General features: G+C 42.0%; 1 protein-coding gene across 7 annotated transcripts in view; it reads left to right on the top strand.

The window, feature by feature from the left end:
• Window positions 1–4146: 4146 nt before the first annotated feature.
• Window positions 4147–19014, top strand: part of TRMT11 (tRNA methyltransferase 11 homolog) — a 28101-nt gene continuing 13233 nt past the window's right edge. For 5 of the 7 annotated variants that reach the window (XR_013956608.1, XR_013956609.1, XR_013956610.1 and 2 more), the window contains exons 1-8: window positions 4147–4231; window positions 7232–7297; window positions 8014–8087; window positions 10829–10910; window positions 12203–12295; window positions 13288–13422; window positions 13519–13675; window positions 18743–18823. Coding sequence is in view for 4 of the 7 variants with exons in the window: in XM_080615598.1 (XP_080471724.1) it covers window positions 4157–4231; window positions 7232–7297; window positions 8014–8087; window positions 10829–10910; window positions 12203–12295; window positions 13288–13422; window positions 13519–13675; window positions 18743–18823 (763 nt within the window). In the remaining 3 variants the exon portion in view is untranslated. Of the gene's footprint in view, window positions 4232–7231; window positions 7298–8013; window positions 8088–10828; window positions 10928–12202; window positions 12296–13287; window positions 13423–13518; window positions 13676–18742; window positions 18824–19014 lie in introns of those variants that run through there. The other 2 variants (XM_080615600.1, XM_080615601.1) reach the window with 2 other exon arrangements.

Below are 19014 nucleotides of genomic sequence, written 5' to 3'. Positions count from 1 at the left end.
ATATACTCCATGAAAAGCACTTCCATATTCAGTATCACCATGTGAAAATAACTTAAATCTTGCTATGTGCCAGGCTGTTTTTTTGAAGTATATGAGCTCCCATGAACGTTTCCAACTCCATGTTTTACAAATCAAAGTCCCACACACAGTATTTCCCAGCCCACAAGAATCAGTGTTGTATGGTAGCAAGTTAGTAATTTATACTTTCTGTAACCTAAAGCAGTAAGCCAGCGGAGTTATGTGAAGAACCATGGTATATTTGGTAGCAGGTGATAATAATGAAAGGACAATCCAATGGCAGTGTGATGGGTTAGTTCATCATTTATGGTTTCTGCCCAAATCTCTACCATTTTTACAAAGATATCTTTATCTTTCTCACCCACTTTCTCTCCTGCTCATGTCCCAGTAAGTAGCTGAGCTTGAATTCTGTTAATTGAAACCTTTTTAAAGATGTTATCTAGATACATTTTTACAATGGAACCATGCAGCAGAATTCATTAGATGACAAAGCCTTACTCTAGTAAAGTGATGCTCACACCATCATCTTTTCCTTGCCAAAGCATTTCACCTTCAAAATGAACCAGACCGTGTTTTCTGGCTCTTAACAAGATTCCTACTACTTTATTGGAAATAGTCACATATGTCTCAAACAGCTGCCCGAATGTCACACTCACATGTCCATCTTCTCCCACCTCTCCAATGCTTTTGATGATCAAGCACAGCTCTTCCACTTCCTTACCCACGTGTGACTGAGCATCTTTACCTCTCTGCTCTGTCCGAGACCCTTCAGGGGGTCTCCCGTAGGTAGGATCTCCTCTGTGAGTATGCACAGGTTTAGATGCAAGCCTGTCCTCACTGCTGAATGGGTTCTTTCTCTGATACTCAATGTGATCCTCTGCCCAGGTCTGCCAACTTTTCCTCAAGTCACCCACCACACTGGTAGCTTTAGCGCTCTGCCCTTTGTCTTCTTCCATTTCTTGAAAATGTTTTATGGCGCTCAAGCAGGAAAAAAATCAATGGCTGCTTGTAACTGTGGTTCCTGGGTGCACTGTCAGCTGTGAAGCAAAAACAACATATCAGCCTGATAATTTTTGGAAGAGTTTTGCCCAAATGAGAGGCAAAGCTGGTGAAAAACTTATTAAACATCTGAAGATTTTGTTAAGTCCACCCGTAATTTTACAGCAATGAAGAAAGTAGAAGTGATTCAGCTGAAATTCAGAGTAATTTTGTAATACAGGGCAGTAAGTTACAGGTTATAGGGTGTACCACCAGTCCCACACCCCCATGCAACACAAATGTAGTGCAGTACTTACTCTTCATGCAATGATGCCTTTTAAAGAATTTTATCCTTACCCCTGGCAGCCCTGCAGACTTCTAAAACAACCTGACACTGTGCTGGCTGTCCTGTTCAGCACAGGCTTACTGACAGGCGAGAGAGCAAACCATTCTGCAAGAGGCACCAACCCATAGGCAGCACTGGGCAGCTTTTCTCCTGCCTGCACCCTGATTAAAGGTGGACAAACCCACACTGTGCTGATGAGGTTCCCACACGATGGAAGTTATTATCCGCATAAAACAATATCTGGAGCTATAATGCTAGTATGTGGTGGGAGCAGGGGGATTTTCCTCATCAGGCATTGAAGAGAGAAGTAAAAATCCAGTTAGTGAGCTTGGCACCATCTGCAATGTCCTACTTAGTGAAGAAAACCAAATCAGAATAGATAGTTCTCCCTTAAAAGGCTGTGCTGCACAGCCATGTCTGATTACTAAAACCTCCAGGCAGGCTGCTAGCAAGGGAGCTGCTAGGTATGGAATTATGAGTACTTCAACTATCTGTGCAGTATGTAATTATTCTGATGAATTAGGGACAGACTTTCATATGTACCTATAGAGATCCAAATGTGTTATAATCATGTATTTGCTGGATTATATCCTTCACCTGTTGGAATAGACACATTAGAGTTCCCATGCAGCATATTAGTAGAGCTGCTACTTTTCTTACAGATATTCAGAAATAAAATAGAGGATTAGTGCTGGCTTTTCTATGGGGAAATAGATATACAATTTCTGAACAATTTAATAACTGAATTATAGATTAGGTATGTCTATTTTAAAAGCATTGTGGGTTTTTTTTTTTGTAAGGTTTCTTATTTACCTATATACATATGTAGCTGCTTTTGCATGTGAACCCCATGAGCACCGACAGAGCTCTCCCAGAGTTCTCCAGCAGAACATGCAAGTTTCAGTCAAACAACACTCATGTTGCCTTTGAGTCTAGAAAAGTGCATGGGGTGAGCTGGAGATGGCAACACAATGGCTGCTAAAGACAACAAAGAACAACAAGCAGCAGCACACATGAAATAACAGCTTTTCATTCATAGTCCTCCCCTTTTAAATTGAAACTCATGACTACCATAGGATCCTGTTGTTATATTTTTTTGTGAGAGGAGGGTGGTTAATTCTAGCTTCCTGGATAAATCTGAATTTGAGTAATTACATTTTGCATGCTTAAAATTCCCCTGAAAGCTAAAAAGAGTAATTTTTTTCTTCCTCTCCCTCCCTAAAACAGCTATGTAATGTTGTCAACATGACTCCCCAAACCCACACTAACAAACTACATGATTCTCCTCAGTGGCAGTACAGGTCTGTATGTTACATTTACAAACACAGCATCTAAAAAGCACTTTCTTATTAACATACATACACTTTCAAATTGCCCTGAGTAGCACATAAAGACTGCCAGCAATTTTGCATGGATCCTGAAGACAAAGGCAGGAAAAAAACAGGACTTCACTTAAATTCTCTGGAAAAAAGTATCACTGGAAAACTGAGGCATTCACCTCCTGAGGGCAGACAGCAGTGTTCTCTAGATAAAGTAAGCAAGTCTCAAAGAGATTCAGCTTAAACAGTACCAATAATACTCCCTTCTAAGGGGTTTCTAAAATGGGAGCTATACAGCTAAGACATTTAAAGGGAGACAGATTGGAAAAATAAAAGCAGACTTCTTCCACTACATGTCTTTCAGCAATCCCAAGGTTTTGGAAGCAACCTCAGACACATGGGATTTGTCAGCAGTTCAGTGTTTATTGCTGGGTCTCCACACTCAACTGCTGAGGTGAACAATTCTGATCCATATCTTCCTATTTCTCTTCTAGGAAAGTTCACATTTAGATTATTTTCTTGTCAGTGGTCAGAGCTAAAGCTTCACAGCAAGCCCGAGTTTCGGTTACTGCAGAAAAACGGAACAGGAGAAGCTGCAAGACAAGATTATGGAGGGCCATATAGAACACTGTCCATGCACGGCTCACAGGTCATGAGAAAATCTTAGCCATAGAAAAAAAAAGGCTGTCCAAAAATCAGCGCAGAAAATACAGAACATGAATTCAGCACTGAGCTGGCCTCGTCCTAATAAAAAGCTTAGCGAAATCTGGATAAGCCAAACTTTTCAGGTCAACTTAACAGGGAGAGCAGTGAGTATGGGATTATAGCTAGCAAGTCTAACTGTTAATAAAACAATAGATGCAGTATAAAAACCTGTTTGGTTATTTTGAGCCCTTGTTGGACCGTCACATCTCTCTCTGCCCTTTTACCGGGAATCTGTTTCTACCTGCTCTTACCCCCACGCCGCCAGCGCTGACCTTCTTCCCCTGGAAAAAAGGACGGGGACCCCTTTGGCGCCTGTTAATTCTTGGTGTTATTAACGACCTGCTCCACCGAGGGAAGGCTCTGCCCGGGGCAGGCGAGGCCGCAATTGCGCGGACAGGGGTGCACGGTCCAAAACGGCAGCCTTCCGCCATGACTAGCACACATGTATTTACTTCTTTATATACCGGTACCGCTGCACTGACACATGACATAAGTATAAAAAAAGGAGAAGGAGGTGAAATAAGCCGTAATTAATTAAGACCGAGAGCCGTACTTTATCCTGTCCCCCGCTCCGCTGCTCTAGTCTCCTAGGCCAACAGAGCCGCACAGCACAGTCTGTTCGTCCCACACCCCTTACCGGTGGCTGTGGTGGAGTTGGTAACGCCACCTCCCCTCCGAGGCGGGCAGACTCCTCCCGCAGCTCCAGCAGCTCCCGCCCCTCCGGCTCCCGCCGCGGCGCTGGGCCCGCCCGGCAGCGCTTGCGGCGCAGGGAGGCGGGGAATGGCTGGACATGGCGCTGCGGGCTGTAGCGCTGCAGCGGTACCTGCTGCTGCTGGCGCAGGAGCACCTCGAGTTCCGCCTGCCGGTGAGCACCTCGCGGGGTCGGGGCTGGGGCCTGGGCCCGGCGGGGTCGGCCCGCTGTGGTGGAGCCGTCGGGAGCAGCTCCGGGCGTGCCCGGGAAGTGGCCGGTGCTGGTGGGGCCTCGCCTCCTGCCCGCCCCGCTTGGCTTGGGAGCGCGTGCGGCTGCCGGGCGAAGGGCGCCCGGGGCCCTTCGCTCTCCGCGTCCTGTGTCAGGCGGTCCTGGGCGCGGGGCTACCCCTCCTGCCTTCGGCCTTAGCGGAAGGTAGCTTCCTCCTCCTGCTTCAGCCTCCATGGAGAGCCTCTTCATGATGCCTTTAAGGCAGGACTTTCTTTGCCGCTTTTAAGAGCCTTTGGAGCTAGGAGAGGTTGCCAGCAGAGTACCACGGGCTTCAGATCAGAAATGGAAGCTGGGAGGGAAAACTTCGTTTACAGAAATGTTTTTAAGTTCTAGTGGTGACTTTTTTTGCTTGTTTAAACTATGTAGCTGCTCCCACTAGCATAGTGTGGGTACATAAATGGTTGGTGCAGCCTTGGCAACAGGTGAGATTCTCTCTGACCCAGTCACTGATGGAGCTGTGTGGGGCAGGAGGGTCTAGATGTCTTTATTGGGGTGCAGCTAGGATGGGGCTTCACTGAAATCTCTGATTCGCAGGCCGGGAGCTTATGGAGGTCTCCAGTGCCTTGGCTGGAGTCCTGGTCACAAGCCACCCTCCTCAGAGTTGTACTGGCAGCACCGAGGACTGCTCGCTTCTGGCTTTCGAGCCTGAGTGTTGGACTCCGTGTGGTCAGAAGGGTTTGTGCCACTCTGGCTGACACAGGACCACTGAGCAGACCCTGTGTGGTAGGATAGCAGTACACAGGGTGCGGGAGCCAGCAGGTCCTGCTGCCTCGAGGACTGCGGTCTGCCTGACATGGACATGTTTATGCCTCTTGGCTGCAAATTTTGGGGTGCAGAGTTTATTCGCTGTCATTAAATTGGTTTCGTCTTACTGAGTGGTATTCATAGAAATCAAGTAAAACAAAGAAAAGTAACATCTGAAGCTCCCTGCTGTTCTTTGTGAGGCCTGCTGTTTCTTCTGCGCCCTTGGTGAATGTCTAGTTTAACATAACACTCAAGTTATGGATTTATAAGAAAACCCTCTTATTTGTAAATTTAGCTTATGATTTATTTTTTTTCCAGGATGACTTACAGTGTTACTACACAAAGAAATTTTGTTACCCTAAGTGCTCCACTAGGCACCATCTTGAAGAGCTAGTAATAACATATCCAGGGTAGTTTGCTGTTGTTTAAAGTAGTGCTGAAATGCAGCGTTATTCTGTTAGAATTGGTAGGTCATCCTTGCACGTTTTTAAATATTTAATGTGCATTGCATAATTTGTTTTCATTATTTTTCATGATTTTTTGCATACTTTTTTTTTTTACCGTCTGCTTTGTGGGACTGGAGCATGAGTTTGTTTATGATCAAACCAATTTTTCTTTAGGCAAAGTCTTTAAGTAAAAAAAAAAAGATGATCCATATGGAACATAGCATGTTTTTCTTTTTTTCATGAAGGCTGTAGTTGTGTTTGGTTGTTCCAGGAGCTCCATTTCCCTTTTCTTGTACTCTGGTGACTGCTTAGCCACGTGTTTGGCTTTGTGATGAGCAGCATTAGGAACCTGGTTTGTCTGAAACTTAATGAAACAAGCAAGGACAGACTTTCTTAGCAAGATCCAGCTGCCTGATCTCCAGCTCTTGCACACCTGCATATGGGATACAAGAGGCCTGCTTTTCTTCTGGTCGTGGTGCTGGATCACAACAGCACAAGGTGTTTGTTGAAGCTGACATTTGTGGTTAAGTGTCTGTAGGATGAAGTTCCATGTTTCTTATTTCTTATTTGATAGGAAACTGTGCTCCATAGTCAGGGGTTTCTCTTTGGTTAGGTCAGATACTGAGGGCTGACATCGGGCATCCTGATTCCTTTTCCAGCACACAGTGTCTCTGATGGGCATGTGGATGCATGTCAGATGTTCACTTATCAGTATTTTCTGGCAAATCTGTTCCAGTGCCTCACTGTCTTTACTTTTGTGAGGATCTTCACAACCTCTCATCCACAGCACTTCTGTCATCTGAAGCCAGTGCTCTCATCTCCTCTTAGTAAATGTCAAAAATATTACCTTCCTTTATCAGCAACCTTTATGTGTGTAGAGGTCATGTTTGCATTTCTTTCCAAGCCTTTTCTCACAGGCCGTGTTTTTTATGCTTCTCTTTCTTGTCACTTTCCTGTAGCTAATATTACCAGTAGTGTGTGGAGATGCCACCGATTCATGTGTAAAATCTCAGGTGCTTTTGCTATCCCAGTACCATACAATGAAATAGCTGTGCATAAACTTCTATTCTCTTGGAGCAGACCTCCTTCCAGTGTTTTCTTATGTCCTTTCTATGCAAATGGAAACAAATAAGGCAATGTCAGTTGCATTTGCAAATTTACAAATGCTCAATTTCGTTTACTTTGGAAAAGTAATGGTTTAATTTACTTGGGGAAAGACACCTATGAAAGAAAACTGTTGAGTTACCCATAAAGCCAAGAGGTAACAGAAAAGGAATTGATGCTTAGTGCTGGGCCTGGCCCTGGGTCAGTGTTACTGGTGAGACATGGCTTTTACATGAAAGTCCAAAACATATTTGCAGAATAGAATAATTTTGTAAGAGAAGTGTTGTGAGAGACTGTTTTTCCAGGCGAGTCTAATTTTTTTCAGTTCATGAACAGTACATACGAGCTGAATTTAATTGTGAATGTCTGCTCTGTCCACACATCTATGTTGAGTGTTTCACTGTCCGTTCCCACAGTTAGTTGGTAATAAACACTGTTCATTCTTCTGTTGCTGTCTCTAATGTTTTGCTTATAATCCCTATGGAGATACCATCTGCATTAGAATTTATGGCATGCTGGTTTTTTTCCCTTTTCCTTTCTTTGAAACATTTATTAATGCTTCTAAAACCCGACCTTTATATTTTCACTTTAGGAAATAAAATCTTTGCTCTCACTTCACGATGGACAGTTCAGCGGTGAGCAGGAAATCCGTGTAGATGTAAGTGAGAACTTAATATTTTACTTGAGTGCAGGTATGGTGTGCAAGTATGGTTTTTGTAGTATTTTTATTAAATGTGGGTAGCTGAATAAATTTGGAATTTTCTGAGGGAAATAAGGAATCTTCCAAAACCAAGCAATTCTCAAATTCAGTAAAGACTCGAGACTGAGTAAAAGATGCATGAAATGCACCTCAGGATGGCTTAATTTCACAGTGCGAAAAGAAGCAGTGCCACCTTCTGGGAGGTTCTCCTGCCTTCTCGGAGTGTCCGAGCCACAAAATCGTTCAGCAGCGGTTTGAATTTAGTGTTTGACTGAATCAGTGAGGCAGTGTTTCTGGAAGAGTGAAGCTGGAAGCTGTATGATTCTGGTCTTGATGCTTATTCAGAGAACATTACTGAGTTTTACTTACTGCTTGTGTGTAATGAGGTATTTTGAGTCTTTAGAGGATGAATAATCTAGAGAAGCATAAATAATAATATTTTACCAAGTCAAAGATGTGGTGGGAAAATTTCTCAGACAGTGAAGCCAAGTATACAGGTTTGTCTCAAATTAAAAGTTTTATTCTTATGTTCTCTGCACAGTTTCTCTGTTTATCTATTTTTTAAATCTTCAACATGCATGTTCTGTTTTTATAGAACAGAATCGTGCACTTATGTAATTCATGTAACATCCTCCAGCTCGGTATTTGCATCAGTTATCTTCTCTTTATTTCAGTCTCCATTTTGGATTCTCAATATTCCTTCAGAAGAGATGGCAAAGGGACTGATGAAACGGACAGTATGTGCAAAGTAAGAGGTGAAAAATCTTGTAAATGGTAATGTAGGTGGTGGAAAATTGTTCATATATGTATGTATGTAAAATTAGTACTTATTTTGTATACAGTCTTAAACAGTCTCTGATTACTTCTAGAACTGAGGAGGCATTACTGGAGCCTATAGGATTGATTATGTAGCATGCCCATTCTCTTTACTTAGTGTACAATCAATGCAGGGTCTTGAAACAGTGTTCTTCACTGCAGAGCCAGTACTTGACCTGTAGTGTCAGTGTTTTAGTTGCTTTGAGTGCTGTTTAGTTACTGGCTTGTTTTAAACTATGTCTGGAATTAAAAGATAAAACTAGTGATATGTAAAAAAAATGAAAATTGTGTTTGGAAGGGAAAGGTTGTGGACCTCCCTAGTGCTAGTACCTGAGCCCTCAGCCCAGACTGCTGCAGCAGAGGTCTTTCTAGAAAATTCAAGAGCACAGGAATATGCTGCAGTGTGATTGCTCCAGCTGCTTTTGGTCCTTTTTAGAGGTGTCTGAATAACATGCTTTCTGTTGAGGCTTGAGAGATGCCTCGGAGTTATGGTTCAGAATGAGAAGCAACGTGATTGTGGTATGGCTCTGTAACCATACTAAGTCTATGCTGTCTTATTCAGAGTTAGTTTGGGTGCCTCTGCACAGTGTCGCATGGTTCCTGTTGAGTGCTGTTTGTGTCAGGTGTTCAGTTTTACCTACAATGACTTGGGCTGTCCACTCTTGCCTAAAGAAACCCCATGTATACAAAATTGTCTTTATGACAGTATGTTTCCAATGGAGAAAAACTGTAGTGTACTTCAAAAAGCAACCATAGATGTCTAAAGAAGTTTGCAGATGCTCCATATGCCATGCTCTCTCAGCTAATGTATGCTTATCTGATGTAGAAAGCATAACTGGTCCAGATTTTTCTTACTGACCTATTACTGGCTGTGGGGAGATATGTTCATTTTAGAGTAAGATTGCTGAAGCATCTCCATTGCATTGCTAATAAAAATTAGAAGTTCTGAAGCATACATTTATCTAAGTAAAATCTTCCCAACGTTTTGTGTTGGCTTTTTTTTTCCCAAATGCACATGTAAGTGTAGAAGTAAGAAGCAGGCCTCGTAGAAGAGTTTCTCCAACAGCTGAATAAAATTAAAAGATTTAGTTCTCTGATAGCCTATGCTGTCAGCATTTTCATTGCTTTGTCTATAAATATAGCTTAAATTCTCACAGTAGATGAATCAGATGCTTTAATTAAAAAAATAGACACTGCAAGAAAGTACTCTCTGTCGTGGTTTAAACCAGTCGGCAAGTCAGCCACGCAGTTTCTACTCCCCCCGCTCCCCCCAGAGGGACGGGGAGGAGAATCGAAAGAATGTAACTCCCTCGGGTTAAGATAAAAACAGTCCAGTAACTAAGGTATAACACAAATCACTACTACTACCGCCAATAATAATAATGATAAGAGAAATAACAAGGGCAGAGAACACGATACTGCCCGCCGGAAATGAGCCCGACCGAGAAGAGAATGTGCCCTTCCGGGTAACATCCAGTTACATCCCCCGGCATGACGTGCTGTGGTATGGAATATGTCTTTGGCTAGTTTGGGTCAGGTGTCCTGTCTCTGCTTCCTCCCGGCTTCTCCTCCTCCCTGACAGAGCATGAGACTCACAAAGTCCTTGGTCAGAGTAAACATTCTGACCAGCAACTGAAAACATCGGCTTTATCAGTATTATTCCCAGGCCGAAAGTCAAAACCACAGCGCTGCACCAGCTACTAAGAAGGGGAAAAACTGACTGCTGCTGCTGAACCCAGGACAGAGTAGGGTGCAGGTTAGAAATATGTCCTTAATTTATTCAGGAAAGGACTACTTTAACAAAATTATCACTGGGCTTTGGTATCTGTTGTTGTCACTTAGTAAAATATAGTTCTGTTGGTTTTGTTTAAGTGAGCTAAATCTTTGAGCATTCTTTGAAAAGGTGCTCCATAGCATTCTAGTCCTTAAAGACTGTGCTTATAGCGTGTTGCAAATGCGCATATGAGTGTCTAACAACAAATGCAGTGACATTAGGATTCCTGCACTAAAAGGTGGGATTTTTTTTTCTTTGATATGGAAAGGCCACTTGGTTGGGATATTTGAATGCTGAGGGAAAGGTCTGTGATGTGGTGTTAGCCTTCATTACAGTAGCATCAGTTCTCTCATCTTCAAGGCAATACTTAAAGCTGACAATAAGAAAACAGACAAAATAAGATGACAGTATTTCAACATCTCAAAATGTCAAACATCATAACCATATCTTAAAATGGGACAGAACCTCTGAGATGTGAAACTACGTTTTGCATATAATGACCATTTGTGTTACTCCAGGGTAGCGTAACACTCTGTTAAGTCTGCTCTTGACCTTTACTTACTCCATCAAATTGGTAGGTACAAATGAATTTTGTCTCATTTGCTGATATCACTGTGTGCTAGAAAAAGGTCTGGTGATAGCCAAGGGTACTAAGACTGAAATTTACCTTTTAGTACATGTTACCAAACAAAAAAGCATAATTGAAATACCACCGTGGAAATAAAATTATGTCCCTGTTAAGAACAAAACCTAAGCATGTGCTAAGAGTTAAATACTGAATTTCAGCAGTTCATGAAGCAAAGCCTAAATACATTGTCCAAGAAGGGTAAAAAGAAGAAATATCTGTAAGGTATTTCTGTCCCTCCACATTACTGCACTGTCAAACTTTGTAATTTCAGATCTATATTTGAACTGTGGGGTCATGGAAGATCTGCAGGAGAGCTCTATGCATCTTTGAAAAACTATCCAGTGGACAAGATGGTATGCTTATAAAGCATGTGGGTAAAATGCTTCCTTACTCATAGCATGTTTTGGGTTGGAAGGGACCTCAAAGATCATCTAGTTCTATCCCCCTGCCACAGGCAGGGACACCTTCCACTAGACCAGGTTGCTCAAAGCCCTGTCCAACCTGGTCTTGAGCACTTCCAGGGGTGAGGCAGCCATAACTTCTCTGGGCAACCTCTGCCAGTGCCTCAGCACCCTCACAGAAATGAAAGAATTTCTTCCTAATATCTAAATCAATCCTCTGTCAGTTTAAAGCCGTTCCCCCTTGCCCTGTCACTACATGCCCTTGTAAAAAGTCACTTTCCAGCTCTCCTATTGGCCTGCTTTGAGCACTGGAAGCTGCTCTGAGGCCTCCCTCGAGCCTTCTCCAGGCTAAACAAGGCCAGCTGTCTCAGCCTGTCTTCGTAGGAGAGGTGCTCCAGCTCTCTGATCATCTTCTTGGACCCCTCTGTACTTGTTCCAACAGGTTCATCTCCTTATGTTGGGGGACCCCAGAGCTGAACCCTGAGGTGGAGTCTCACGAGAGCAGAGGGGCAGAATCACTGCCCTTGACCTGCTGGCCACACTCTTTTTGATGCAGCCCAGGATATGATTGATTACCGGGCTGTGAGCGGGCACTGAAGCTGGCTCATGCAGAGTTTCTCATCAACCAACACTCCCAAGCCCTTCTCCTCAGCTGTTCTCAATCTGTTCTCTGCCCAGCCTGTAACTGTGCCTAGAGTTGTCCTGACTCAGGTGCAGGACTTTGCACTTGGCCTTATTGAGCTTCATGAGGTTGGCAATGGCCCATCTCTCAAGCATGTCAAGGTCCCTCTGAATGGCATCCCTACCCTCCAGGATATCAGCCAAACCACACAGCTTAGTGTCGTTGGCAAACTTGCTGAGGGAGCACTCAATCCCACTGTACATGTCACCAACAAAGATGCTGAACAGCACCGGTCTCAATACTGACCACTGAGGAACACCACTCATCACCGTTCTCCACTTGGACTTTGAACTGTTGACCACAACTCTTTGAGTGTGGCCTTCCAGCCAGTTCCTTGTCCACCATGTGTCCACCCGTTAAATCCATGCCTCTCCAGTTTAAAAACAAGGACGTTGTGCAGGACAGTGTCAAACACTTTGCACTTGTCCAGGTAGATGACATCAGTTGCTCTGTTCCTATCCACCAATGCTATAGCTCCATCATAGGCCACCAGATTTGTCAGCAGAAATGTGGTAATAGCGCTGAAGCTGTACAAATGAAAGTGTCTTTGCTTCTTTTTCAGCTTCCGTATCTGCAGTCAGACTCTACTTACAAAATACAGATTCATACATTTAACAAAACACTGACCCAAGCACAGAAAATAAAAAAGATAGATGTAAGTAGATGTTTTAAGAAATCTTTGACATTTAATTTCATCTGTTCATGTTGTTCTTAACTCCATGCTATTCTATTTATTTAATTTTTGTTTTCCTGAAGGTCTTAACACAGTTTACGGCTTATGTCTCATAAGCTCTAAATGAGATCTTTGTGTCTGAATTAACATTCCCTCAAAATTCATTACTTTGTTTTGTTGTTTGTTTTTTTTTTTCTCTGAGCAGACCACGTAAGGCATACGTAAAGACAAATATCACTGCTGATTTCAGCCCAGTGTCCTGGGAAACTAAAGCTTATTGCCCAGAGCTATAGGATTCAAGTGGCTAGTGTTAGGTGCTAGGTGTTTAGAAAATCTGTTACTTGATCTCCTTCTTAGGTGTTTATTGTTGTACCAGGTGGAACAAGTGACTTAAGTTGCAAGCTGTGGGCTGTGTGCTGATTTTCTGTTCTGTCCTTGTACACCTGTCTACACTTGTGCTCTCCTAACTACATCAGTATTTTAATTAGACTGTTTTTCTAAATTACTGTTAGGTTTTGCTCTTCCATGTTTTATTTTAACACCTATTTAGTCTATATAATTAATTTACTGAGACTGAAATTATCTGTATTCATAGTAGCTACCCTTTCCTGTTCATTTTTTGTGTACATGAAGTAATGCTGACTGTGTAAATTGGTGTAGCTGCACATTACTGAAATTTTAAATTCCATTCTTCATCACCAGTGCAACTTGAAAATTGTATAATATGTACAGCTGATTTATTCTAAAGTTGGATTCTGTTCAGTTAATAAAAAACATAGTTCCTGATATCTAATCCTTAATCATTTGACCTATCTTTAGTTACAAGAGAAGGGATTTTGTAAATCTAGAGAAAATTGAGAATGTATCATATTCACAACTGTGGTTTATCTTTTTCACTTTTATTTTTTTTGGGGGGTACATCTTTAAAAGGTTTGACCCTGTTACTTTTTATTCTGTTTTATTTTGTTGTACAGGCCCTTGAATTTCTGCCGTTCAAAGGAAAAGTAAATTTAAAGAAACCAGAACACATCTTTTGGATTTTAGAAGATTATGGAATGGACCCTAATAATGTTCCAGAAGAGCCTTTTGACCTGTATTTTGGTAGATGGGTGCGTGAGTATGCTTGCTTCAGTTCTTGTAAGCTGTTAGATGTCTGCTTATATATGTATCTAAGACCTGATAGTGCTTTTTAAATGCTCCAACAGATTGCAGATGGCCAAAGAGAACTTATTGAGTCCTACAGTGTAAAAAAGAGACACTTCATTGGAAACACGAGCATGGATGCCTGCCTGTCTTTCATTATGGCAAACCACGGGAGAGTAAAACCCAATGATGTTGTATATGATCCATTTGTGGGAACAGGTATATATTTGGGTTTTTTTCTACTGGTGGGAGAAACTGGGAGATTGTGTTACTCTTTGCACCACACTTTTCCTGGTGCAGTGGCTTCTGGTGCTCGACTAGTAATTGAGATGATACCAAAAGCAAAATGGTGATTCTAAAATTAATGTTTTGTTAACTTGAAAGGGATTTTGGGGGAAGGAGACCAACTTCAGAAAATATAAGCAGTTTATTTTACACTTCTGTCTTCACTGTGTTACTTTATGTAACATGTTTTAAAAACCAGTTCGTGGTTGTCATGGGCTGTTTAAGTCAACCAAGTGACCAAGAACTGATATTTGGCTAGAGCACTCCCTGCAGCTGCTTTCAGAATGTTACAAGGAGCAGCATTTGTGGAGGTGGCTTTTTAGAGGAGTGCTGAGGGCACTCTGAGCATATAACACAGTATGGCAATAGTTAGGTCATAGCATTCAAGATAGCGATCACTTCCTTGTACCGTCATGTCTGCTCTTCAGGATCATATTGCTCACACAAGGTATTCGCCCCCAGCTGAACTTTTCCTAGTTGAGCCAGGAGGGGGAGCTCTTATTCCACATGTTACTCTGTGTGTGGCATAGAGGCGCTTTTTGCCTAAGGGAAACTCAGCTGTTTGTAGGTGAAATAGAAGATCTGTTGTGTCAGCTCCTGCCGTTTAATCATAAAAGTGTATATTGTGTTAAGCTACTGATAGTACTGTCTTCAAAAGTATAACAAAGGCTGTGTTTCTCACCTGGATTTGCTAAACTTTGATCAAGAAGATGACATGTGAGACACATACAATTAAAAATACTTACATTAATGGAAATCACTGCAGAGAAGTTCCAGATGCGGTCTCACCAGGGCAGAGTAGAGGGGAAGGAGGACCCCTCTCGACCTACTAACCACCCCCCTTCTAATACACCCCAGGATGCCATTGGTCTTCTTGGCTACAAGGGCACAGTGTTGGCTCATGGTCATCCTGCCATCCACTAGGACCCCCAGGTCCCTCTCCCTTACACTGCTCTCTAACAGGTCGTTCCCCAACCTATACTGGAACCTGGGGTTGTTCCTGCCCAGATGCAGGACTCTACACTTTCCCTTGTTATATTTCATCAAGTTTCTCCCTGCCCAACTCTCCAGCCTGTCCAGGTCGCGCTGGATGGCAGCACAGCCTTCTGGCGTGTCAACCACTCCTCCCAGCTTAGTGTCATCAGCAAACTTGCTGACAGTACACTCAATTCCCTCATCTAAATCATTGATGAATATATTAAATAATACTGGTCCCAATACTGACCCTTGAGGCACTCCACTAGATACAGGCCTCCAACTAGACTCTGCCCCATAGACTACAACTCTCTGGCTTCTCTTCTTCAGCCAGTTCACAGTCCAACTGTGCAACTTAGGGCAACTAAGATGATTAAGGGAGTGGAGCATCTCCCTTATGAGGAAAGACTGAGGGAGCTGGGTCTCTATAGTTTGGAGAAGAGGAGACTGAGGGGTGCCCTTATTAGTGTATATAAATATATAAAGGGGGAGTGTCACGAGGATGGAGCTAGGCTCTTCTCAGTGGCAAACAATGATAGGACAAGGGGTAATGGGTACAAACTGGAACACAAGAGGTTCCACTTAAACTTGAGAAGAAACTTCTTCTCAGTGAGGGTGACGGAACACTGGAACAGGCTGCCCAGGGGGGTTGTGGAGTCTCCTTCTCTGGAGACATTCAAAACCCGCCTGGACACATTCCTGTGTAACCTCATCTAGGTGTTCCTGCTCCGGCAGGGGGGTTGGACTAGATGATCTTTTGAGGTCCCTTCCAATCTCTAGCATACTGTGATACTGTGAAGTTAGGGGGAGAGAAGACAACACTACAATGTCACTAGTATGACAAATTCATTTAGTATGTGTCTTCTTTGTACCTTAGAAAACAGACCAGGGATATAATATTTTCAGAAACATGAGGCTTCTGTGAACTGTATGTTTTTGTCTTAAATTCTTGTTCATTTATGACCTGTGTTTTTGCGTGCACCATAATGTCTTACAAAATTTCCTCCTCTTTGTTTTTGTGTTCCTTGCAGATGGGTAGTACTCTTTGAAAGGTTGAGGAAAGTCCTCTGCTTCTTTTCTAAGCAGCTTGTTTCATTTTGGTGTCTATGGTTTATAAACGTCTTTTTACAAAAATCTGCTAAACTTAAACCACAAAATTCTCTGAGAGCATTTATTCCCTTGGAAGTGAAAATTGAGGAAAAGAAAGGAAAGGTAAATCACACAGAAGTAGTGAAGCTATAGAAATGCAAGATAAGTGTTAATAAATACAAGATAAATGTTAAGAGGTGTTTCAGTTCAGAACATAGCATATGCAGAATTCTCCTCAGATTGCCTAATGATTTCAGTTGCAGTTTTTGTGGGTTTATTGCACGAGACATCTGGACTATATTGGCTTGATATTTAAGTGTACTTTGGGAAGTTGGAGATACTGGTTAGTACACCATTTGTCAGTAAAGTATTTATAACTAAAGAAGTAAACAGTGGCCTTTGCCACCTGCTTTTGGTGAGTAAACCCCAGGAATTTCAATTGTCTCTTGAGGTCCTTTAGAGGATTTTCCAGATTGTCAGTGCAACAGTGCCGTGCCACTGGAATTCTGTGAGGTGGTTCATTGTTGAGAGCAATGCAGTGAATTTGAGCTGATGGGTTTGGAAAGAACATATATTCAGGATTTGAGGAGCATTTTGAAGATTTCTTTATTGGTGCAACTTTTAATACCTGGCTTGGCTTCTGCCTGTTTTTTATGCTGAAAAGGTAAATAGTGCCAAATTAGAACGGCCTTGCAAGATGGTGCTTGTTTGTTGGAAATAAACTGTTTTTGCTGGCTGAGCCAAATCACAAGTCTTCCACATTGGTGTAAGAGTGGGCAATTGGAATTTGTCCGTGGAATAAAAGGTGCTTTTGACCAGGCTGGTTTAGGAGACTTGAGTCCCTTTTTTTGTAAAGCAGAATTGGACTGGCTAGGAATGGTTTTGAGTTGTAAAACAGAATTTCTATAAACTGTTTAGATATCCTTTCCTCAGTGTTGGGCAGAAGAAAACCTGGAGGTTTCTGGAAGAATAAATGAAGTCTTTTACCTGAATGCTTTGTACTTTCTCCTAGACAATCTGTTCAGGTTATCTCAGCAAGCTTGTTGTTTATACCTTTGAAAGATATTTGTCCCTACTTTGCTTCTTTGTGATACTGCATAATTGCAAATGACAGAAATGTTTTCTTTGACGTCCTGGAGGATAGTGGTACGACCAGGCCCCCACCTGTTCTGAAGAGATGGGGGAAATAGAGTAGGATAGAAAGGCTGAAGTTCTGTGCCATCATTGTTCTGCTGATAATCACTGGGGACACAGTGATTCACTGATTAACCCTTTGATTACATTTCTTTTGTCCATAGTAGGGTAAAGGGCTAGCCGTGTTAGAGTTTTTAAGTATTCATGCACCTTCTGTATGAACACAATTGAGCTAGTACCACCTGAAATTTATTAAAAGCTGTAAGTTCATGTTTTCTTAACTAAAACCCTTTTTTCCTCTGTGATTAAAAACATTCTTAGATGGGCAAAGTACTTTCTTCTTACTTTTTTTATAGGACTGGGTGGTATGCCATACTTGGGGTCAGGGCTAGCTAAATTTGTCTTGACCCTCTGGAGGTACTGCCCATCTGTTCTGAGGGATTGCAGCCAAGAAGGGAAATGGGTGACTCCTCTGGGGTGAGTAACCTTGCTTTTCCCTGATCCATTTCACAACAAAAAGCAGAGGAATTCTTTTTAGTTTTCTCCCTCACCTTCAGTTTTGGTAGAGTTCATTAGCACACTGTGTAGGAATTTTCTAGTGCCCAAGACAGGGATTTTAGCCTGTGCATGCAGGGCATGTTAGGGATTTGTCAGTGCTCAATGGGTGGCATGGAGCAATGCTGCCACTTGAGATGCCACTCCACGCTGCAGTGAAAGGGAGTCACCTGCACAGCAAGCTTGCTTGCTCAACCCTTCGTCCTGTAGCAATCATCCCCTTTATTTTAGCAGGATTGTTTGTATCCATAAGCAGCTGACATCGGTAGTGTGGGGTTCACAGACTTGTTCTCATTAATTCATCATGTGAGCTGCATACCTCCTTATTAACAACTTGACAGCACAGCTCTTTAATAATCTCCTGCTGTCCATCCATTTTTTCATTTGAAAGCTGTTAAAGAGATAAAATAATCTGTTCTTTTCTGTGGGCTGTTCAATCACTACCAAATTTCAAGGGGAAATCAGACATACTTTTCTGGCTTGTTTTGTTTTGTTTTTAGTTAGGAAAGCAGATCACAATAGTAATGTTTAATAAAATAGTTTAGTTCCAGGATGAGCATGCTGATAAATGCACTGACAAAATAGGCAGCATACTCACAGAAAAATGCATCTCTATATAGCTTTCACACAGCAAAACAATTATAGAAAACTTTTTGATGTTGCTGTTTACGCTGGAAATATTTAGAAGGTTTTTGACCATTGCTTCTTGCTCAGGGAGTGGCCAGAATCAGCAACAGATTTGATTTTAAACAGAATTAAGGAGATTGACTTTGAGAACAGATGTGGTAGAATTGCCATTTGTTTTGTAATGATTTTTCCAACAATTTGAATCTTCCAACAATTTGAAATTCTGCTCCTTGCCAAGTAGAATTAAAAGTTTCAGTTCATGTAACGATTAAAGGATCTTACTGCCTTGAAATACAGAAAACCATAAGCAGGCTCCTAAGAACAGTCTCCAGAAATAAGGAGTGACATAGGGCATAGCAAGATAAGGAAGATAGGTACAGCAGACAAGGGACTTAGTGTTATTAAGTGCTATTAGCGCTGGTTATAGTTGCATCATGATTCTAAGTGGTTGGTAGTTTTAGTTTGGTTTTTTTTTTTTTCCCTTTTTTTTTTCTTGGGTCTAGCCTTGGGTGTAGTGTGCTGCTACTGGTGTAAACTCCTGAAGTTCCCGAGAAAAAAGTCCTAGCACAGGTAAGATTTATGGCAGCAGTTTATATTTTTCCCTTTTTCTGCTCTTTATAGGTGGCCTTCTAATCTCCTCAGCACACTTTGGAGCATATGTTTGTGGTACTGATATAGATTACAATACAATCCATGGATTAGGTATGTTACATATTTCTAAGCCACAGAAATCTTACTCTCTGGAATTTAAGAATACTGATGGTAGAGGATAATACTTAGTGGATTTTAAAGCAACATCAATTTCACAGGATTTATTTGGTCATGGTTATTTTTATTAACTAATCTACATGTGTCCTAGCTAAGCTGTTCTCTTATTTAATCAGGAAATATTT

The sequence above is a fragment of the Psittacula echo genome (assembly GCF_963264785.1).
Source record: "Psittacula echo genome assembly, chromosome: 4".
In the NCBI taxonomy this organism is placed as follows: domain Eukaryota; kingdom Metazoa; phylum Chordata; class Aves; order Psittaciformes; family Psittacidae; genus Psittacula; species Psittacula echo.
This window is presented reverse-complemented; position numbering and strand designations above follow the sequence as displayed.